The sequence below is a fragment of the Ictalurus punctatus genome, chromosome 12, assembly GCF_001660625.3.
Source record: "Ictalurus punctatus breed USDA103 chromosome 12, Coco_2.0, whole genome shotgun sequence".
NCBI lineage: Eukaryota > Metazoa > Chordata > Actinopteri > Siluriformes > Ictaluridae > Ictalurus > Ictalurus punctatus.
This window is the reverse complement of record NC_030427.2, coordinates 13768711-13792348: the sequence shown is the minus strand read 5'-3', so window position 1 is coordinate 13792348 and position 23638 is coordinate 13768711. Positions and strand designations below refer to the sequence as shown.

At 42.2% G+C, this 23638-nt stretch overlaps 1 protein-coding gene across 3 annotated transcripts in view; it reads right to left on the bottom strand.

Annotated features, from left to right (window-relative positions):
* kcnh7 (potassium channel, voltage gated eag related subfamily H, member 7) overlaps positions 1 to 23638 on the bottom strand; it is a 67028-nt gene that overhangs the window by 10327 nt on the left and 33063 nt on the right. For all 3 annotated transcript variants that reach the window (XM_047159048.2, XM_017482395.3, XM_053684066.1), the window contains exons 3-8: positions 19306 to 19461; positions 15207 to 15653; positions 13102 to 13316; positions 6992 to 7417; positions 4866 to 5265; positions 4338 to 4537 (exon numbers count right to left, since the gene is read on the bottom strand). In XM_047159048.2, the coding sequence (XP_047015004.1) occupies positions 4338 to 4537; positions 4866 to 5265; positions 6992 to 7417; positions 13102 to 13316; positions 15207 to 15653; positions 19306 to 19461 (1844 nt within the window). The remainder of the gene's footprint in view (positions 1 to 4337; positions 4538 to 4865; positions 5266 to 6991; positions 7418 to 13101; positions 13317 to 15206; positions 15654 to 19305; positions 19462 to 23638) is intronic.

The window sequence follows — 23638 nt, the reverse complement described above, 5'->3', positions numbered from 1 at the left end:
GATTTGGTTTGCGTTTACAGATGGAAGATGAGAGACACAGCACAGTTGCCATTTGCGTTGTCCTTTGGTTTTCAAAACTGTTCTCTTGTCTGTAGCAGGGTTGCCAGGTCTGCTTGACAAAAGCAGTCCAATTTCTATTCTGTTGTAGGCACATGTATTGTAATATTCAAAAGTACTCAGACCACAAAAAAGTTCATATCTTCTCTAAATGGCTTACGTAAATAGCTAGGTTTCACTGAGGTAGTCCTTGTATTATAACATTAATCACCATAAATAATGAGAACGAGTGTGCAAATTCACTGACACGCAATGTAATACAATCATAAAGTGCAATACTGAGCTGATTGTTGAAAACACGATATGGCCAAAGGTTTGTGGACACCTGACCATCACACTTGTACTGTATGTGCTTGCTGGACATCTCATCTCTTCTGGGAAGGCTTTCCACTAGATTTTGGAGCATGGCTGTGTTCATTAGTGAGGTCAGGCACCGATGGTGAGGAGGTCTGGGGTAAAGTCCAGTTCATCCCAAATGTGTTCAGTGGGGTTGTGGGAGTCAGGGCTCTGTGCAGGACACTCAAGTTCCTCCACTCCAACCTTAAGACACCACGTCTTCAAGCTGGAACAGGTTTGGGCCTCTTAGTTCCAGTGAAGGGAAATTGTAAGTCTACAGCATACAAAGACATTCTATACAATTGTGTGTTTCAACTTTCTGGTAACAATTTGGGGAAGAACCACATATGGGTGTGATGGCCAGGTGTCCACTTTTGTCCATATAGTGTGTATATATACAGTGCTGTGTAAAAGTATTCGCCCCATAATTATTTTCTTCTGTTTTTGTGTATATCTCATACGAAATAGTTTTAGATCTTCAGTTCTAAAATACAGTTTTTATTTATTTACTGACGCAAAAAAGTTATCCGACACCTATCAGACGTGAAAAACGAATTGCCCCTTTAAACTTAAAATCTGTTTGGGCCATCTTTAGCAGCAAATCTGGAGATCAGTCTTTCACTTACTTCTAGGACTAGGATTTACTCCTATGCTTTGGATCATTGTCTTGCTGCATAATCCAGTTTCAACTCAACTGAAGCCCAGACATTCTCCTTTAGGATTTTCTGGTAAAGAGCAGAATTCATGTTTCACCTCAATTATTGCAAGTAGCCCAGGCCCTGAAGCAGCAAAGCATCCCCACACCGTCACGCTTCCACCACCAGGCTTGACCTTAGTAATGATGTTCTTTTTGTGGAATTCGGTGTTTGGATATAACATGACCCCTGTCTTCCAAACAGTTCCACTTTCGACTCATCAGTCCACAGAACATTCTCCCAAAAGGTTTGAGGATCATCAAAGTGTGTTTTGGCAAAATTCAGACAAACCTTAATGTTCTTCTGTGTTAGCAGTGGTTTTCACCTCACCACCCTTCCATGGATGCCATTTGTGCCCAGTGTCTTTCTGATAGTGGAGTCATGAACAGTGACCTTTATTGACACAAGTGAGGCCTGTAGCTCCTTTGATGTTGTCCTTGGCTCTTTTGTGATTTCCTGGATGAGTAGTTGTTGTGCTCTTGGAGGAATTTTGGAAGGTCGGTCACTTCTGCGCAGGTTCTCTATTGTGTCGAGTTTTTCCATTTGGAGATAATCACTGTGGTTCTTTGGAGTCCCAGAGCCTTTGAAATAGCTTTATAACCCTCCCAGACTGATGTATTTCAATCACCTTCTTCCTCATCATTTCTGGAATTTCTTTCAACTCTGGCAGAGTGTGTTACTGGGTAAGATCGTTAACCAACATGCTGTTGAAAAAGTTCTATTTAAGTGTTGATGTGATTGAACAGGGTTTGCAGTAATCAGGTCTGGTTGCGTCTAGTCCAGCTGGACCCCATTATGAATGCAGTTTCATAGATTTGGGGAATTAGTAACTATGGAGTAAAATAAATTTTCACACAGGCCCAATTGATATTGGATAACTTTTTTTGTTTCAGTAAATAACATTATCATTTAAAACTGTATTTTGTGTTTACTCAGGTTGCCTTTGTTTTATCTTAGATTTTATTGTAATTTCTGAAAAAGTTTAGTATGAGATATACACAAACACAGAAGAAATCAGGATAAGCCAAAATACTTTTCCACCACATTCTACATAGATATAATAAACCTAATGTGTGGAAAAACTCCCAACCTTCAGGCAAAAATATGAACCTACTGTGGCAGTTCAAAAATAGCCCAGTGTTAGCAGGAAAACTGCAGACCTGGCAAAACTGGTATTAAAATAAAAATCAGTTACATAGATAAAAATACATGCTGAGAAAAGAAAATAACAAAATCTGTAAACTAGTCCTTGGGAAAAAAGTAAGGGTTGAACAAAAATGAGGATAAACTTACCTGTGAAACAGCTTTGGGTCTACACTCCATAGTAAAATAGACGAGCAACATTCCATGCATAAAACATCCAACAAAATTACTTGAACTAAATTAACAAACTGGTTAAGGTCTGAAATAACCTCTTGCTAAACTGACGTCAAGATCATTTTACAGCAAAGGCACTAAAGACCGAGGACTCCTTTGCAGTGACAGAAAGACCAAAGAGGAGATTTGGAAAGGAAAGGGTTAACAGCATTTGGCAAGTGCAGCTGTCAGCAGCAAGCTCAGAGATTGGCAGTGCAAAAAGCACCAGGCCGGCTCTGATGCTCCATCCCGCCCTCTTAACGGAGCATCCACTTAAACATTTCCCCCTGCCGTGTTTATCTGAAGCCGCTGCTAATGATGTGCACAAATCACTTCATAGAGCCACTGTTTATTACGGTTACGAGTCTATTAGGATGCTATTACGCATGCATAACAACCTTTATAGAGCGAAAGAACATCGGCATTACTTCGATTAATCTAGCCTTATGAATGAATAACATGAACCAAGCATTTTAATCTTGGAATTAGTTATCATTAGTCATGAGTTATTTGTACCTCCTGTTCTTACCAGAGGATTGAAATCCAAGTGAAGCAGATAAGAGAGAGACAGAAACACATCAGCGTAAAACACATACACTGATCATAACCTCGCAATCTAATCACAGCACAAATTAAGACATGATCATGTTTTACGTCAACCCTGCACTGGAAGACTGACCTAACCCTCTCACAAACGAATAACCTGTAATGAGGTGTCAAGACTGTTAGGATTGTCCAGCATTACAATGACCAGTAATTGTAATGATCACTACTCATAAGATTGACATAACCCTGTCATTAACGTGTCAAGAAAGACGTCATATCTATTCCGAGTTGCCATGACAGCGTACCGTCAGTCTCATCATGTTCACTACAGTAATGTTTGATACCAAGGCAGCTTATGCCACATTCATGTTTGTGCTTGGTAACATATTTAAAAGGCATTACCATGCTATTGTATTTAAAACTGTATTAAATACTGAATGTATATGTATTGAAAATGTATGTGTGTGTATGTATGTGTATGTGTATATATATATGTATACACACACACACACACACACACATATATATATATATTTATTTCTATTTTTTTACAGTCTGTATCACAGTTATTGTGATTGTTTAATCACATTTTATTGGCTATCAGCCGCTACAGTGATAGATCGGCTTAACCAATCAGGATCATGCATTTTTACGCGCTCAGGGATATCAAAGTCACCGCAAACGAAGAACCAAACTGCTACTGCAGTCGGAGTAAAATAGATAGATGTGATTGTATAAGATGAAATGAAAATTTTCCCTATTACTATTATATTATTTTCATTATTTTCACTGGAACTGAAAATACGGCTATTTTATGTTATTAATATGGTGCAGATTAATTGATGGCAGGTTGTGCCTTAAATGACAAAATAAAAAAACTGTACAGGGCATCCTGCCAAAATGCATGCGTGCATCAATTATACTTATCATTATAATTGTACAGATCAGTGCCTTTTTTAAAAAAAAAATTTGAGCATATTTCCTCATCCTACCCTGAAATTAATTCTTGGCTATGCACTGCGCTAAGCTGTCATGGCAACAAAGGATATAGTGACAAGTAAAATACTCTCCTGTCTTACTTCATCAGTTGTCCTGTGGATATTTAGATAGCTAAACAGATTGATGTATCTCGATTGTAGCTAATGCATTCAGGATTAACAATAGCATTAGTACCAATAATAGTATCAATTATGTCAAATTCATATAAATTATTCAAAATTCAAATGTCTTCTCACCAATCAAGAGTGATCTAGAGATATAAGAAAAGAAGTGGACACACATTAATACCCAGGTGCACACACACACACACACACACACACGCGCGCGCACACACACGTGTTCCTATACCATGTTCATGTCGATGCCGTTGGTGTAGGTCCAGGCGTGTTGGAAATACTCCTCCAGTCTCTGGCGCAGTGGGTTGGGGATCTGGTGGAAGCGGATGAACTCCTTGACGCGGAGCATCTGCAAGTGATATCGCGCCGTTCCCGAGTACAGACGCTGGATGATGGCCGAGACGTTCCCGAAGATGCTGGCGTACATCAGGGCTACGGTCAGAGGTCAAAGAAAAGGGGTTCAGCATATTTCAAGAGGACAATCTGAAGTAAACTCTCGAATTATTGGCACCCTTCAAGAGAAAGTAATGGATATAATGTCCAGAACTGAAAAAACATTCTCAATTCTTCGTGTATATATTTGTATATTTATTATTCATGAATTACTACTAGATCAAAATGGTTTATTTCAAAAACAGACTGCGATGATGATGATTTCATGGAAATCTTGACAGAAATTGTGTTATTTTTTAGTTCGATAGGCAGATTGTGACAAAGTTTTAGCCTTTCAGCATCAAATATGAATCGCGCTGCTACTCACATCCGATGAGCATGACGCAGATGGAGAAGATCTTTTCCGAGTTAGTGTTAGGCGAGACGTTCCCGAAGCCGACGCTCGTCAGGCTGCTGAATGTGAAATACAGAGCCGTGACGTACTTGTCCTTGATCGATGGGCCCGAGGAGGGGTCGCTGTAGTTGTACTGCTTGCCGATGGACATGCCGAGGTTGTCGAGCCAGCCGATGGTGTGCTCCAGATAGGGTTTCTCTACGTTGCCGATGGCGTACCAGATACACGCCAGCCAGTGAGCGATCAGCGCAAAGATGCACATTAGCAGCATGAGCACGGCAGCGCCGTACTCGGAGTAACGGTCTAGCTTACGAGCCACACGCACCAACCGCAGCAGCCGGGCCGTCTTCAGCAGACCAATCAGAGTTGTGGTCTGGTGGAGAGAGAGAGAGAGAGAGAGAGAACTGTATTTGATCTATTTAATACATAAGGAATAAGGACATTGTGTGTCATGCAATTATAGGAAAATAATCAACAACAGTGTGCTGTGATATAGTCGAGTTACAATTGTTTTTTACCACTTCTACTACACCAATTGCTTTTTTTTTTTTTATTAAAGAATGCCTTTTTATCTATTTTTAGTTAAGCTGTGAAGTGTTCGTGCATTCCTTCACCAGCCTTTTTTTCTCTCTATTTGAGGAAATTCGACAAAAATGGCATTGTGGTTATTTTATTATGATTTTTTTTGTACAGAGAAACTGCAAAGCGTAAAACCCCCTCTGTCCTGAAGAATTTCCTGTATCATAAAACTTTGCCCCTGTCTTTTACAAAGACACTGGAGATTCCAAAAATTCCGAAAATGATGGGAAAACATCACCATATCAACATTATACACTTTTTAAATCCTATTACATCGAGTGTCCACCGTACACATCCCTGTGTAAGCTGTTGCTATTGAAATAATAACGTCTTAGTTAAACCTTTGATTTGCAGCTAATCTGCTGTCATAATATATGATATATAATATTAAACTCTGACCGGTCGGATGACGTATTTAAGCGCAGAGAAAAGAATAAACTTGGATCTGAATGCACATGATGGTTAAGCGTGGTCTGTATCGTTACACAATGCGTTCAGTGACCCAAAACTGAGAGCTGGTGCAATTGACCCTTTAACAGATATGTAACACTTTATTCAAGAGCGTGCTCACGACATCAACATTTATTCTAACAAGCGTCAGCTGTTCTAAAGATTAGAGCACACGTAACACTTGGGCTGCATTTTCTTTTAAACACAAGGTTGTGTTATGATGTGTTCCATCATGACAGCTGACTTTGTAGCTCGGTATATCAGAATCACATAATGCTGAGCGCCGTTGTGAAAACTCCTGCCATTGTCAGGACAGAGTAATGTAAATATTTCCCCCCTAACCTAATCTAAACTGAGTGTGATTTTGATGTTTGATAAAACTTCACCACTGTTATGTGACTATACCAGAATGCACCGTCATGATGTTTTAACATGCGTCAGAACACAACAAAATGCCTCTATGACAGCTGGTCGTTGTTCAAATAAACCTTTGTGTAAGATTCATGTAGCCTGTTGGTCATGTATACTTATTGTGAGATTTAAAATCTTTAAAAATTCAAGTCAAATGGTCTTACTATGCAGGAACATCCGCTTTTCATTTAAAAGTGCGCCCTCCACTGTAAAAAGTTGTTTTTCTACCTGTTGCTTTGTCATAGAGGATTGAAGTAGGCACCCTGCTGAAAAAGAAAACCCCAAAAGAAACCCTCACAGTATCCGTAATGGTTTTAATGGTTATAATGAGTTACTGAGTTAAAATCAGGTTTGCTCAACTCACCACCAATGTGTGACTGAGCTGCGTGGGAATTGTATTGGATTTAATGGAAACTGTAATGGTCCCTGTGGGTCTCTACTGGTAATTTGTTGCTTTGCACTGGTGGCATGTTATGTCTAGTGGATACCATTAAGGACCAGTAATGATAATGGCTTTAATGGTTAGCTGATAGTTTGTAATGGTATTTGTAGTGGAAACCGTTAGAATTTCTGTGATTTGTTTCTATTGTTTTTTTTTTTTCTTCAGAAGGGTAGTATCTAAAGTGACAATATAAATCACAATGGGAGACATTTCTCACCTCCTCTGATCCCGATCCGAATATGAGGAGGTCAAAGGGAATGGCGGCCACCATGTCGATGAGGAACCATCCTTTAAAGTAGTGCACGGCGATCTTGGCCGGGTGGCTGACCACCTCGTCGTTGGCGTTGACGTACGTGGTGCGGAAGTTGATGAGGATGTCGACGATGAACATGATGTCCACGATGAGGTCGACCACGTTGAGCGGGTTACACGAGTAGCCACACACGCGCCTCTTCTTCTCCTCTGGGTCGTTGAGCAGGAAGGCGGCGCTGTACGGCGTGAAGATGGCCGTGTAAATGACCAGCAGCAGGATCAGCCAGTCCCACACGGCCTTGAAAGGGCTGTAGTGCAGGATCGTGAACTTGTCGATGCGCTGCGTCTGGAGCTTGTACTCAGGAAGCACATCGGCACCCAAAGACAGCACCTAAGGAAGAGAGAGTGTATGCATTGAATGAGGTCGAGTATTTTCCTTTAACACGTACGTGCGAAAGTGTATCATTCCTTTTATAATTCCTGTGAAGAACGACACATCAGACATCAGATTTTGTGAGGTTTTTTTTTGTGATTGTTGCAGATAAAAATGCTTGATTTGGTTGTGGCTTTTTTTTTCTTCCCTTTCAAAATCTTTTTTTTGTGCTGAAAACGACTTGAATTGGCACAATCGCAATTGTTTTGCACGGTCTTTCACAGTGATGTTTGTTGGTAAATGAGCTGTACCTTTTAGCTGTACTCGTGTTCGACGCACGTGAATGGAAAAGGGCTTCGGCTGAATGCGCACTGTGATGATGTCACATGACGCGCCTTGGCCCGAATCTGCAAAAAATGTGCTGTAATTTGGAAAAATTGCGAGCTCCTCCAAATATTGTGGAGTTTGCTTGATTGTGCGTTCATTTCTGCGATGGCAAAATCCTGGAGGCACTGATCAGACTTTTTATCCACGTATAGGAGCATTTCATTTTGTGTAACATTTGAGATAGTACTTGCTGCAGAAACAAAAGTCCAGGGTGTGGAGCTGGATCTGATCTCTTATAAGCCTAAACCCTCAGCTCTAACCCACACAATACTGGACAACACACTTAACACACTTATCCAACCAGAAACACACTCTACCCCTGAACTTTTCCTCACCTCCGCTCAGCTCTGCCCAGGTAGGAGGAGCTTCATCAGGGCTGACTCCTCCCCATGCTATTTTTTTTTCTGCAGCAAGTGTACTTCTGAGAAACAAGTTAGTTCCTGTAAACACTGATGTTATAGCAGCTATACACAGTCTGTCGCTCTTTTATTCTTGTTTAAAAGACAAAAAAACAGAACCTGTCAAGCACAAAGTGAGGACTTTCCCATGTCTGAAAGCTGACTGTTACAAAGCACTGTTACCCTGGAGACTCCTTCCATTAATGTTTTTGATTCTGTTTTAGACTGAGCGCATATATTAATATAAACCTGTGATTTGCAGCTGCACTACTGTCGTAGCTGCTGTTGTAGAAATGTAATCAACACCTTCTGACCAATCAGAATGAAGAATTCAACAGTGCTGTGGTATACATTGTAACATTTCAATTCTGACATTTTAAATTGTTTGCTTTTAGCAATATCGTGCGACTCAGCTTTTCTACACACTCTTGTTCCGAGTGCGCAACTTGACTGTGTAGAATGGTGTGTGTGTGCGCGTGTGTGTGAGAGAGAGCTGTCCTGCAGCCCATTTTTCCCCAGACACTTTGGATTAGTCGTGCAGAGAGCCTTTTTGGTTGTGCACTTAGAGTCTGACGGTGTGTGTCTGTGTGTGTGTGTGCGTGTGGGAAAGGATCCTTCAGGCAACCCCAGTGTTGTGGAGATAATTACCAGAGCCATTGTGTCCTCTCAGCGACCGAGACAGAGGGAGGGAAAAGAGACGGAGTGGGAGAGAAAGAGAGACGGAGACAGACAGACAGACAGACAGCGATCCTGAAGGCACAGCAATTACCGCCACAGAAAGCAGGAGGAAACTGTCAGGAGTAGAATCAAACTCTCATTGCGCCTTTCTCGCCTTCTCTCTCGCTCTCCCTGATGAATCTGTAGACTTCGGTGGCTTGGGGTCAAAGGTCATGCTTAAAATAGCTCTTCCAGCTGCTGAACAGGAAGCAGAATCGAGTAGGCGTACTGCTTAATTATGCACGTGACATTTCAGGAGGCTTACCGGCTAGACCCGATCAAAGTTTTTTTTCCTTCACTGCGTGTATAGCATGACTGAACATCTCTTCAAAACATGATCGCTCTTACTAGAATAGTAACAACGATTGAAAATGAAATGGTGTTTCCTAGTTAGCAGATCAGGAAACGAGGTTTAACGAGTACGCTTCATTGAGGGCTGTATTCACTTCCGTTTAATTGACACGTGTGGAAGGTTCTCTATATTCTTAACAGGATTTTCTGTTCTGATTCAACAACAAAACAACTGCCACAGTTTGGAATGTGACTGCACAAAACTCATAAGCAAGAGAAGCAAAACGCAATGCGGTTGTGATAGAAGTAGACAAGATTCGTTCAGTTACATTAATGCTCATTAAGCCTGTAAGCGTTATCCTGGTTGCGGTCTAAGTGGATCCGGAGTGGAGCCTATCCCAGGAACACACCCTGGATGGGATGCCAGTCCTTCCCAGGGCACGGCACACACAGTCACACACTCATTCACACCTAGGGGCAATTTAGATATAGCTTCACCAGTCCAGCTACCTGCATGTTTTTGGGAGGTGGGAGGAATCCGGAGGAAAACCCACAGACACACGACAACAAACCGGAGTTAACCCCCGAAGCACAAGGAGAACATGCAAGCTCCCCACGCACAGGGCGGAGGCGGGATTCGAACCCCCAACCCCATAGGTGCGAGGCAAAGGTCCTAAATCCTAATAACAATAATATAGAAAATCTATATTAGTCAATAAATGAGACGTGCAGCTGTTATTCTGCACAAACTCCATCTTGAACGTGCAAACTCCTGAGCAGCAGTATATTCTGAATACTGAACAGTGTGTGCACTTTTGTAATGAACTCCTCACTGTTTAACTCAACTCTGAGTACTCTGAATACACAATTTAGTGTGCGTTATATGATCACTGTGTGTGAGGTTGCAGCACTGGCAGCGTTCCTAACGTGGATGAATAAAGTAGTAGGAATTTAATAATTAAGCAAAATAACTCTAAACCCAATATGGATCTGTTATAGTGTGTATGCGTGTGTGTGTGTGTGTGTGTGTGTGTGTGTGTGTGTGTGTGGTGTTTATACATTTTCAGTGTTATTTGTTTTGTATCTAGTGGAGTGTTACTGTCTTGTCTCTGTGCTAATGAATCCAACATTGTAAATGATTGTACATGACAACTTAGTGTATTTAACTCCACACACACACACACACACACACACACACACACACACACACACACACACACACACACACACTCTCTCTCCTCATCTGGTAATAAACACTAGAATGTTAAGCAGTGGATATTTGGGAACGTTTCCCCTTCATTTCGGCAAAGCTGAGGGCCTAATGCTAACTGCAGTAAGATCTAACTCAGTCATTCGGTGTAACCGTTTCACTCCTTAAAGGGTCGTATTTTATATTAGGAGGGCGTGCGTGTGCGTGTGATAGAGAGAATTGCGTTCAGCACAGTGCTTATCTATTCAGGCAGCCTCCAAGCATCAGGTCATGAGGTGTAGTTTAACGAGTGTCCAACTCTTGGGGTTTGATTAAAAATGCTACGAGAGATGAAACTGGCCATCTGCGTGTGATGAATGCCATCTGCTTAGTTACAGTCCAACAACGACTGAGCAAACAAACAATCACGGAACACGGTAAGGACGACGATGAAACAGGGAGCTGACAGAACAACGGTCTGGGAGCGAGATTAACAACATGCAATGTGTTTGTGTCTGATGGTTTATTTAAAGCCTTTTGAGTCTGGTAACCCGAAGACACGTCAAGAGTGTGTGTCTATTAGAGCGCATTCTGAACACCTTTGCGTTTGAATGATTTAAGAGATTTAGTGTTCTGATGAGCCGTAGACGAGAGCGAATGTTAGCAGTAGCGCTACGCTAAGTTGCACTGCTATCGCGAAAGGTGGAAAGTGCATCACAACTAAAATAATTATGAGAAATAATCATTAACGTCAATGTTTTAGGTTATTGTTATTTCTCGTCGCTGATATTTAGTCGGATTTTACCTGCAATTCTTACCTAACAACCACGTACGAATCTGTGAGCTTCAGCCCATTACACGCTGTACATTTAGCAGAATGAAACAGCTGGATCTCGGAGGGCATCCTAGTGATCTCTGCTGACCCTCATTAGGTCAACAAGTTTAGGAAATATGTTTCATGTCTCCCTAGAGGTAGAAAAACAGTGGCACCGGAATTTCACATTTGTAAAAATAATGAAGGTTTGAATCATGATAATGAGTCTTTATTGGTAACATATACATATGCACAGTGAAATTCTTTTCCTCGCATACCCCAGCATGTGAGGAAGCTGGGGTCAGAGTGCAGGGTCAGCCATGGAGCAGAGACGGTTAAGGGCCTTGCTCAAGGGCACAACAGTGGCAGCTTGGCAGCGCTGGGGCTTGATCCCCCGCCCTTCCGGTCAGTAACCCAGAGCCTTAACCACCAAGACGCCACTTTCCCACTTCGAATCATATTTGAAATGGGAAATTCTTTTTGCCATTGGATCTGCTATGGATTAAGCTGCACCGGGTGACAAAACCTGCTGACAGAATATTTTACTATCTATTATTCATAATGCGTTTCCAAAGAATGAGACTAAATTGAGTGTGTAACTCTCCGTACCATGATCGAGTCTCTGTGTATGTTTCCTTTCACAAACACAACCGTGAAAGGGGTGTCGAGTCAAGGCTGTGCTCTTATAGCCACCTAACTTGAAGCCTACAAATGCATTTTGTTTTTGTTTTTTTTGTGTTGTTTTTTTACAAGTTTTTAAATTTTTTACATTAAATAATAATTAAAAAAAGATCTCACTGTATTTCTTGTTGAAACGTGCATGGCTCTGGCACTTAAACTAACTATTAACACAGTGTATTTGTTTCAATGAACGCATGGGGCAGTGGTGACTCAGTGGTTAAAGGCTCTGGGTTAATGATCAGAAGTTCAAGCCCCAGCACTGTCCAGCTACCACAGTTGGGCCCTTGAGCAAGGCCCTCAACCCTCAACTGCTCAGTTGTATAAATGAGATAAATGTAAGTCGCTCTGGATAAAGCGCCATATGCCGTAAATGTAAACGTAAATGAAAGCAAGCAACCCAATCGAAGTCAAGTGTGCCAATACTATTATCATAGTGAAAATATAAGTGTAACTGTACACTGCAACACTATTACCCTATGTAGTGAGCAAACACAGTGAATATGAAGTCAAATTTTGTTAAATAATATCAGGGAAAGGAAAACATGTTTGTGACTAAGAATAATCTGAAAGATTTCATTTGATAAAATTGCCTACAAAAAAACAAGTTGAAGAGAGAAAGAAGAATGTGGGTTCATGGATTTTCTACTGTACCATTAGTTACCATGACACCCCAAATCCCTGAAATCTTCAACTTCTCAAAAATACACTATATGGCCAAACGTATATGGACACCTGACCATCACACCCATATGTGCTTGTTAAACATCCCATTCCAGATCTGGTCCTCCCTTGCTGGTATATTAAGTTTCACTCCTCTGGGAAGGATTTCCACTAGGTTTTGGAGCGTGGCTGTGGGGATTTGTGATCATTCAGCTACAAGAGCGTTAGTGAGGTTGAGATCAGGGACTGATTTTAGGTGAGGAGGCTCCAGTTCCAGTTCATCCCAAAGGTGTTCAGTGGGGTTGAGATCAGGAGTCTGTGCAGGACACTCGATCTCGAGTTCTTCCACCTTCTCCCAACCTTAACACACCATGTCTTCATGGAGCTCGCTTTGTGCACAGAGGCATTGACATGCTGGAACAGGTTTGGGCGTCTTAGTTCCAGTGAAGTGAAGACATTCTATACAATTGGGTGTGGTGGTCAGGTGTCCACATACTTTTGTCCATATAGTGTATATTTGGATTGTTTCTGCCTCATGTGTTTGTCACGTTGGTTGACATCTCACCTGTGTGACCTTCTCCGTGACATTGTGTGTGCGATCTTTGACCTTCGGGGCGATGATGGTTTTCTCCGAGGAGGGCGGTGAGGCGGGGCGTTTGTCGTTGTTGGTCTCGGAGAAGTTCAGCGTGATGAGTGGGATCTTGTTGATGGTGCTGTATTTGGTGAGGTTCGAGTCGGACGTGGAGCCCAGAAGACTGCACTTGATCTGGCTGAACGGCCCTGTCCGAGGACACACACACACAAACACACGGTTTTAGCTCATGCTTTTCCATTGACATCCACTGAGAATAATAGCACAGAAACGCTGACTGCCATTCAATACACAGAAACACAGCACTAACATGAACAACACACACCTTCACAACGAACATCTTACTCGTCTTGGGGTTTAAAATAGAATATTGTTTTTTTTAAAAGTTAGACAAGAAAAAAAAAAGACAGACAAAAAGTGTCATGCTGATCGATTACAACACAAATAGGAAAAGCTCAAGCCATACCCCCAGCCATCCAAGAGCGCGATACTAGCCAATCAGAAACATCGAAAGAGAAGGAGGGGAGGGGATTAGAGTGATTCAGATTGGGAGGAAAAAAAATGATCAGTCTGCCATCTTGGCCTTGTATAAAACACGACAGAGAGAATTACAGCAATTACTTGACTTTGAACTGAGGTGCTTAAATGCACTCCGCACACCTGAAATGAAAGGCTGTGTTTATACTGAAGAATGAAATGCACAACCGAGCTCTGAAATGCTCCGAAAGCTTCAAGAATGGTTGGCGCCTTGTCACCATCATAGTCGAATCAGAAGCCAAACACTCCAACATGAATCCGAAAGAAATGCAGCTGCAAAGCCTGAAATATCAGCGAGTATGGGATAAAAAATTTTTTTTTATAATCTATCGATCATGCAGTGTGTCGTGCGTCATCGCAGCATACACGTACACGTACATTCTCACGAACACATGAAAACGCTTTCACACTCGTCCGCATGAGACTCCTAGATGACTATTTTCCTCTCAAACACACAAGTATAAGAATTTGTGTAATATTTAAGGCAAAACTATATGCGCATTCAATCGTTTGGAACAAAAGTATCGTTTAACTAAAAGTAGCAAAATAATTTATAAACTTTTAACCAAAAAGCCCCTGTGTCGCTTTTTGATGTTAGAAAAAAGCTTGGAATAACTGTGTCATGTACGCTATGTATGTATGTGTACATACATACATATATATATATATATATATATGTGTATATATGTGTATATATATATATATATATGTATATATATATATATATATATGTATATATGTATATATGTGTATATATGTGTATATATATATATATATATATATACGTATATATATATATATGTATGTATATATATATATATGTATATATATATATATATATATATGTATATATATATATAGTGAATAAGATTCCTTTCAGTCTAACTGTGTAGTGTGTTGGAAAGCGGTTAAATAAAATAAAACCTGCATGAAGACAAAGCACTCCTGTAATACTCACTTCTATTACGAAACTTTGCAGCCCTGACATGCACACACACACACACACGCACATCACCATATATCACATGCTGCCTATAATTCTGAGTGCAGTGCATTTTAATAAGCACATCGAGCATATTCCAGCAGGGCATTCATTTTCATATTGTTATGTGGCTTGGCATGCTTCCAGGTGGTAGGCGGGCAGGCACGTGCTCATTAGGACATTGTTGGTGCGGATACCTTTAATGCTCCGCCCATTGTCTGAAGGAGGGGTGTTAGAAAGAGAGAGGAGGCAGGGAGGGTGAGAAGTGGAAATATAAGAGCTGGGCCGTGCGGCTTTGAACGAGGCTTGTTAAAGCTGTGCACGCGTGTGTGGGTGTTTGAGATAGACCGACAGTCAACCCTGAAATGATTGGGATCCTCAGTGTAAATTTTAATCATATATACCAATAAGTTTTGCCCATTCTTTACTAAGGTGCCAATAATTCTGGAGTTGACTGTGATAGAAGGTGTGATCACCTCAGTAGTGTGTCTCAATAGCTAAACTGTCATTTTGTTTCTACTGTCATAAGGTAGAATGTGTGTGTGTGTAGTGCATGTACCTTCGCTAGCATGGCGGCCACGGTACGTCCTGTCCGCATGTGTGTTAAATCCCTCGAGGTCATGCGAGGACGAGGCTCTGCGCAGCGTACACACGCTCCCACTGCCCGCTGATCCAGAAGGTTCCGTCCTTTCCCTCGTGTGCCGTGGCGAGGACTGGTCCTGAGGTCCGGAGGCAGGAGAGGAGGAGTCCAGCAGGTTGTGGCCAATCAGAGCCCTGGTGTCATTGCGGTAGGAGGGGCTGCAGCTGTCTTGCGTGGAAGGGTGGAGCTCGTGTGGTGAGAGCGATAGAGACAGGGAGGAAGAGGAGGAGCAGGACGAACGCATGTCCATTTGTTCGGGCGAGTAGACGGTCACCTCGTCCGGGTCCTCCTGAGGAAGGGACTGCTTACTCAGTCCCAGCATGCTTAGCGGCATGGGGAGGCGAAAACGGAAGAAACGGCCCTTTCCTATTGGGGCACAAAGTCAAAAACACGTAAACGTGTTAAAGTCTTCACTGTAATTTATATGCTCCTACTTTGCTGTTACTCTCCACGTCCTGCACTTGTGAAGGCACATTTCCACCATAGGAACCTTTTAAAGGAACATAGGAACCTTTCACAAGCGCCTAAGATGCAGAGGAACGGGGTCAACTTTATTTGTTTTCTACTTTATTATTTGTTCTTGCTTAACAGTAGCTATGTTTCTGTGGACCAGGAACTACAGGAGCAGCTTGGAGTAGTAACTTTTTAAAACATGTTCATCCTTAAGACGTGTTTTAAATCAGCGGTTGCTAGCAAAATAGCATGCTAGCATGTTTTATATCAGCAGGTGCTAGCAAACAACTAGCCAAACAAAATGTTTTTGTGATTCTTTTGCTTTTATGCAAGTAGCACACCTACAGTTTGCATTACTTCTGTTATCCAGGATATCGTATGGGCGTACTACTGATCCAGGATATCCTATAGGCGTACTACTGATCCAGGATATCCTATAGGCGTACTACTGATCCAGGATATCGTATGGGCGTACTACTGATCCAGGATATCGTATAGGCGTACTACTGATCCAGGATATCCTATGGGCGTACTACTGATCCAGGATACCGTATAGGCGTACTACTGATCCAGGATACCCTATGGGCGTACTACTGATCCAGGATACCCTATGGGCGTACTACTGATCCAGGATAACCAATAGGCGTACTACTGATCCAGGATATCGTATGGGCGTACTACTGATCCAGGATATCGTATAGGCGTACTACTGATCCAGGATATCCTATAGGCGTACTACTGATCCAGGATACCCTATAGGCGTACTACTGATCCAGGATATCCTATGGGCGTACTACTGATCCAGGATACCCTATAGGCGTACTACTGATCCAGGATATCCTATAGGCGTACTACTGATCCAGGATAACCTATAGGCGTACTACTGATCCAGGATATCCTATGGGCGTACTACTGATCCAGGATATCGTATGGGCGTACTACTGATCCAGGATATCCTATGGGCGTACTACTGATCCAGGATATCCTATGGGCGTACTACTGATCCAGGATATCCTATAGGCGTACTACTGATCCAGGATAACCTATAGGCGTACTACTGATCCAGGATATCCTATAGGCGTACTACTGATCCAGGATAACCTATAGGCGTACTACTGATCCAGGATATCCTATGGGCGTACTACTGATCCAGGATATCGTATGGGCGTACTACTGATCCAGGATATCCTATGGGCGTACTACTGATCCAGGATATCCTATGGGCGTACTACTGATCCAGGATATCCTATAGGCGTACTACTGATCCAGGATATCATACAGGCCCTAACATGTCCGGCATGTAGTCCATAAACACAGCATCCATGTCCGCTATCGTTTGTCCCTAATGTAGTAACTGCTGAATAAGTGAGAGGAAGATTTTTGATTAAATCTGACGGACAGTCGCTGCTACAGAAAGCTTCAGCGTTTGTTAGACTGCAGTAAATCTCTGCAGCAAGGCAATGTGAGGAATTTTTAGCTGGATGTGCTCGGATGTCAGACAGAAATATCGTTGATGGGAGAAAACTGGGGCGTCAGCATCGATACTACGCAGGAAGGGGGCGAGAAAGGGCGAATCTCAAACCTAGCGTTCCGCCTCCCTAGCTATAGTCTCTCATCAAAGTCAAAATGAATTTCATTCTCTCTCTCGCCGTCTCTCTCTCACATCAAATATCATAGCATCAACAGCAGCAGAGTGTGATATGAATCCTCTACAGCCATCATGTCAAGCTCCAGTCACTGAATGCTTCACCTGATTACTGCTTGGTGTAATAATGGTAGTGAAGTCAAACGTACATTGATAGATTATATTTCACATTAATGAACACATTCTCATAATGAACACGTTCTCATTTCAGCTTGACCGAAAGCGAGGGCACCACATCAGCGCATCTCTCAGGCAGGAAATCAAGAGAGCACCACCCGAAACGTTACTGATGTGAAATGAAGCGAAGTGGGCGGGGCTGCCTGGGGTGTCGGTTAATATAGGGGAGTTCAAAACACCTTGCGCGACTGACGATCATTCCAGAGTAATGTCAGCTGATATTATTTGGGGGAAAAGAAGACTCTTCTTGCATATTTTTTTAAATATTTTACATTTATGTTATATGGAAACGCCCCCGTTCATTTTCTCACCTATAACAAACAAACTCAGTCCATTAAATTCTCCAAATGTAATAAAAGTTGTGCTTTGTGCCATGCCTCCTCACGTGCGTCCATACTTTCCCTTCTCCAATCCGGTTCTTCTCTCCACCTTTCTTTTTCTCAATCATCTCATCCTCTCCTCTCATCCTTTTCTCCCTGTCCCTCCTCCATCTTTTTCTCTCCTCTCTCTACCTTTTCAGATCTCCTCTCCATCCTTCTCTCTCTCTCTCCATCACGCTCCTCCTCCTCCTCCGCCATTCTCTCCTGATATCAATCTTGCCTCGTCTCTCCTTCCTCTTTTGTCCTCTCCATTCATCCCTCTCCCTCTCGCTTTTCAACCCCTCTCTATCCCTGCTCGGTCTTCAAATCCCATGCCAGCATTAATTAAATCACTGGCCAAACAGGTCTATTTATACACCGGATCAAACACGAGCCCCGAGCCTCCCACAGGACCCGCATCTGTTTTTTTGGGAACTTCCTTTAATTCTTCCTCGTCAGACTCCGAAAACATGCGGCACTAACGGGGTTACTGACAATACAATTCTGACATCTAAGAAAGTGTGCCTTTATTTCTCTATTTCAGAGCTTCCTCTGGGGTGTTTGGGGAGGGGGAGGGAGCGTGGGGTATGCACAGATGCACTGATTTGATTCACTGCAGAATAACTAATAATGGTGTCACAACCACTACTTTGGCAATGAAAACTATTTGGTATACAGCTCCTTCCTAAATGGTAACACACACACACTTCAAAACCCTCTCTGTTGCTATGATACCTGTGGACAGATTTGCATGGGCTATTAATTGGGATTTATGTGTGAATTATGACTTGGAGACACAGTGTGTATCTGCTGCTGAGTGCGTGGAGCTGCATTACTGCACAATAAAGCACAGAGAAGTGTTACGTGTTATCTGACCCTGAGGTGCATAAATATTGACCCCCGTTTGACTTCCTGGGCTGCTTGGAGAATACAGTTATGCTACTCTTCTCTCCCTCCTCTCTCTCTCTCTCTCTCTCACACACACACACACACGCACACACACACTGCACAGTATGAAAGTCATCAGATTTCTTTTCCCCCTCAGATGCAGGGATTTTCTTCATATCCATCTTGCAGAGGTCATTTATGAGAAATCCTCTTCTCTTCTCTCCTATCCGCCCCTTCTCCCCTCCTTTCTCCTGTTCTCTCTTCTTCTCTTCCTTTCCTTTCACTCATCTCCTTTTCTCCTCTCTTCTCTCATGTTCTCTCCTATCCACTCCTCTAAGTCCCCCCCTATGTTCCTTTTACTCCGTTCATGTTGCAATTTCCACAAAGTGCCTGTTTTAATGTTCTTGTGGTTTACAGTAGTGGACCTGTGTGTGTGTGTGTATTTGTGTTGTGTGTGTGTGTGTGTGTGTGTGTGTGTGTTAGTTATTAGCCTCACTGTGTTGGGGTCTGGACGGCGACGTGTGGTTGATGCGCTCCAGTGAGTCGATGCTCCCGTCGTCCAGGATGTAGTCGAAGCTCAGGATGAACATCATGACCACGCCCTCTTCGTTCTTCACTGGGATGATGTGGGTGTTGCACAGGAAATCAGAACCTGGAGGAGGGAAATTGCAAATCATTCACATCGGCCTTCCACACACCACAAACCATCATTAACCTTTCACAAACGAGTGATGTATGTGATACGATATTCATCTCCTTAGTAATAAAAGCTCTCAACACGTCACACACACACACACGATCACATTATTGGCTCGGAAATGGATTTCTACAAAACTGCATCATTCTGTCCAATGGGAATACAAAGTGAAACTTTATTCTGTAGCCGCCGTCATTATAATGGCCCATTTAACCAGCCTTTCATCCTTCAGCTTCCAGAGAAGACAGAAGCGCTAATAACTGATTGTTCCAAAGCATCCATTATTTTGTTAGACATTAAACATCAGAGAATTTAAGCACAGAAAGCTGAAGTGGTGGGAAATAACTCTATGTTAATGCAACAAGACGTCACTAAGAAATAGCTTCAGGTTCTATGGTCAGTTGTAGAGCTGCAACAACTAAACGATAAAAGCGATAATAATCGATTATGAAAATCGTTGTCAATGAATGTCATTATGGATTAGTTGGTCTGTGTGCTGCACGGGGTGCGTTTACTCATTACGTTACTTCTGTTCCGAAAACACGCTTCGGAGAGTAAATACTAAAATTGTGTCCCAAATGACGTACTCCACACTTACACAGTGCACTGTGCACTACCGTCTAGTGTGTGAATTTTAGAAAGGTAATACCGTCATAAATAGAACACTAATGGTTTTACTATTACCCGGAAGTATAAGCCGCTTATTAGTCGACGGCGCGTGACGTCATACGCATGTAATGTGACGCCGCTAGCATTAGCCTAATAGCCAGAGTCACCGACAATGACTTTCTTCAGTTTACCGTTTATCAGCGTTACCTTTTATAAAAAGTAATGCATAAATACTATTATATAATATAAACGTCTATTAGTTTACATTATAAAAGTATTTATGCATTATGTTTAGGGATGCGCAAAAAGCTCAGAATTAAACTACAGTCCTAAATCAGTAATATATATTCTGGTGTGTGTCTGTGTGTATCGGATTGTTTTCCGTCTTATATAAGTGGACAAACAGTTGTGTAAAATTTTTGTCTGAAGTTTATATTTGTAACTCAGTTTGTGGATTTTATCTTAAATAAACGAAAAATTGGTACTGAAAGCCGCCCGGCCCATCTGATTAATCAAAAAAATTATCGGCCAACTAATCGATTATGAAAACAATCGTGGTCGGATCTTCCGGCAGGACGATAATCCGAAACATACCTCTCTTGCCATGACCATCACAGTCCCCTGACTGAAACACACAGGAAACCTGTGGGGTGAACTGAAGAGGGGCGTACACCAGGACCTCGAAATCTGAAAGACCTGGAGAGATTCTGTATGGGGGAATGGTCTCAGATCCCTTGCCTTGTATTCTCCAACCTATTTATAAAGATATATATATATATATATATATAAACCTGTGTGGTGTTTGTAATTGTTATCCATGAGAGCAGAGTATTGTTGTATATATATATATATATATATATGCTGACGTGTGTGTGTTTATTTATGTATTTTTCTGAATGATTGTGTGTACTGGTGTGTCTGTATGTTTGTATGTTCACTTGTGCATTTGTGTGTCCATATGTGTGTGTGTATGTGTGCATCCACATGTTTATAAATGTGTGTATGCATTTGTTTTTATCCATATGTTTCTGTGTGTGTTTGTGTGTATGAGACTAAGTAAATGTGTGCATCCACATGTTTATATATATGTGTGTGTGTGTGTGTGTGTGTGCATTTGTTTTTATCCATATGTTTATGTGTCAGTACTTTTGTGTTTGTCCACATGTTTATATATATATATGTGTGTGTGTGTGTGTGTGTGTGTGTGTGTGTGCATTTGTTTTTATCCATATGTTTGTGTGTCAGTACTTTTGTGTTTGTCCACATGTTTATATATATATATGTGTGTGTGTGTGTGTGTGTGTGTGTGTGTGTGCATTTGTTTTTATCCATATGTTTGTGTGTCAGTACTTTTGTGTTTGTCCACATGTTTATATATATATATATGTGTGTGTGTGTGTGTGTGTGTGTGTGTGTGTGCATTTGTTTTTATCCATATGTTTGTGTGTCAGTACTTTTGTGTTTGTCCACATGTTTATATGTGTATGTGGGCGTGCAGGTGTCCACATGTTTGTGTGTGCACATGCATAACTTTATGCAGTGTCTGTATGTGTGTGTGTGTGTGTGTGTGTGTATATCTCAGGCTTACTGATCTTGACTGCTCTCTCTGGAGACCATGACAGTAAAGTAACCATGGCAACTAAAGGGCAACTTGGCCCTTGAGGAAAACGTGTCGTGTGTTTTTGTGGCTCCGTGTGAGTCTCTTTGTGCTGCATGTAAACCCGCTCCGCTTCTTCATCATCTCCCTCACCGTGCCGTCGCACTCGCATCGTCACGTCATCGCTATTACAGACGATCCCGAGTTAAAGTTCTCCATCAGCATGCCAAGCTGTGTATCTGCTCCTCACGCTAGTGTAAAAAAGATCGTGAAGGGAAACTCTGAGTGTTCTTTACACTCTGCAGCTGCTGACCTGTCTACTTATCCATCACCACGGCCATCAGTGTGAGCGAGTCATTAGCATGTGAATGGAACACACACACACACACACACACACGGGGCATCTCATTTCCCCTGTCGCTATTCAGCGCGACATGATTCAGCTGAAGTGTCGGAAATGAACAGCTGTTTTGTGGGTGTGGGTGTGTGTGGGTCTGTACATCCTTCACCGGAATATACGGAGTGATGAGGGGAAAAAAGACTCCACAAATACAGTACAATTCTCCACAAATAAAAACACATAAAAGAAACAGGCAGGAGAGACTAGGTGTGTGTGTGTGTGTGTGTGTGTGTTTAAATATAGCACAGGCTGTTCTCTCTTGTCCAATGTACTGTGAGCTTCGCTGTCAAACTGAGCTATTTTTGTCAGGGGCAAACACACACACACACACACACACACACACACACACACACACACACACACACACACACACACACACACACACACACACACACACACACAAAAAAAAACAATGGCAATCCCACACACACAACGCACAACACACACAAACACACACACCTGCACCACACAGCAGCATCTGTTTATCATTACGGCAGTAATGCGGTTGGATGATGAAGCAAATCTCCAACAGAAATCTACAGATCCGTATGCAAGGTTTATGATTATTTTTGTGGTGCATGAACGTCAGATCGGCGCTGTTATAACCCTTGTCCGTCTGATATTTTGCCGTTATTTCCACCTCTACTTGTACTGAATTTGATTCTCTTTCTCCCCCGGTTGCCATGAGTACCAAACAGCGTCATATGGATGGAGACAGAAGGAGTGCTGCGCACAGATTGTGCTACCAAACACGATCGATAGGCTGTTTCTTCCTCAAGCACCAGCTCACAGCGCACTTTCTCCATCTGATCCTACAGAAAGTGACTGGAGTGTGTTTTTTAAAAAAAAAACACCGTTTTCCACAGTTGCAGCATTTCACACTTCGAGCCAGATGTATTCCACCTTTTGAACTGAAAGCACAGTTTTGGACTATTTTTTTGGGCATCCCTGATAAATAGAATGATTCGATGTTAACTATATACTTTTTTAACGATAGTTCAGTTGGACATACACCGACAGCATTGATCCATCCATCCATATGCCTTTTCTGTACCGCTTATCCTACACTGGGTCACCGAGAGCCTGGAGCCTATCCCAGGGAATTTGGGCCACGAGGCAGGGGACACGATCCATTGAACACTCATTCACACACCATGGACAATTTAGAAATGCCACTCAGCCTACAGCGCATGTCTTCGGACTGGGGGAGGAAACCGAGGAGGAAGTACCCAGAGGAAGCCCTCGAAGCATGGGGAGAACATGCAAGCTCCAGGCACACAAGGAAGAAGCAGGATTCGAACCCAAAACTCCGGAGGTCGAAGGTAAACGTTATACTACTAATCCACTGCGCCCCTTGATAGTATTTATTTCACGTTAATAAACAAAATCACAAAAAATGTCATATTTACCGTGACGAGAGTGCCTCGCCAGTGCATCTTTAAGGTGGAGAGCTCAAGACGCATTCACTAAAGTCAATCATGATTCATATGTCCACCGTCTCATCTGACGTATTTATTATATTTTTT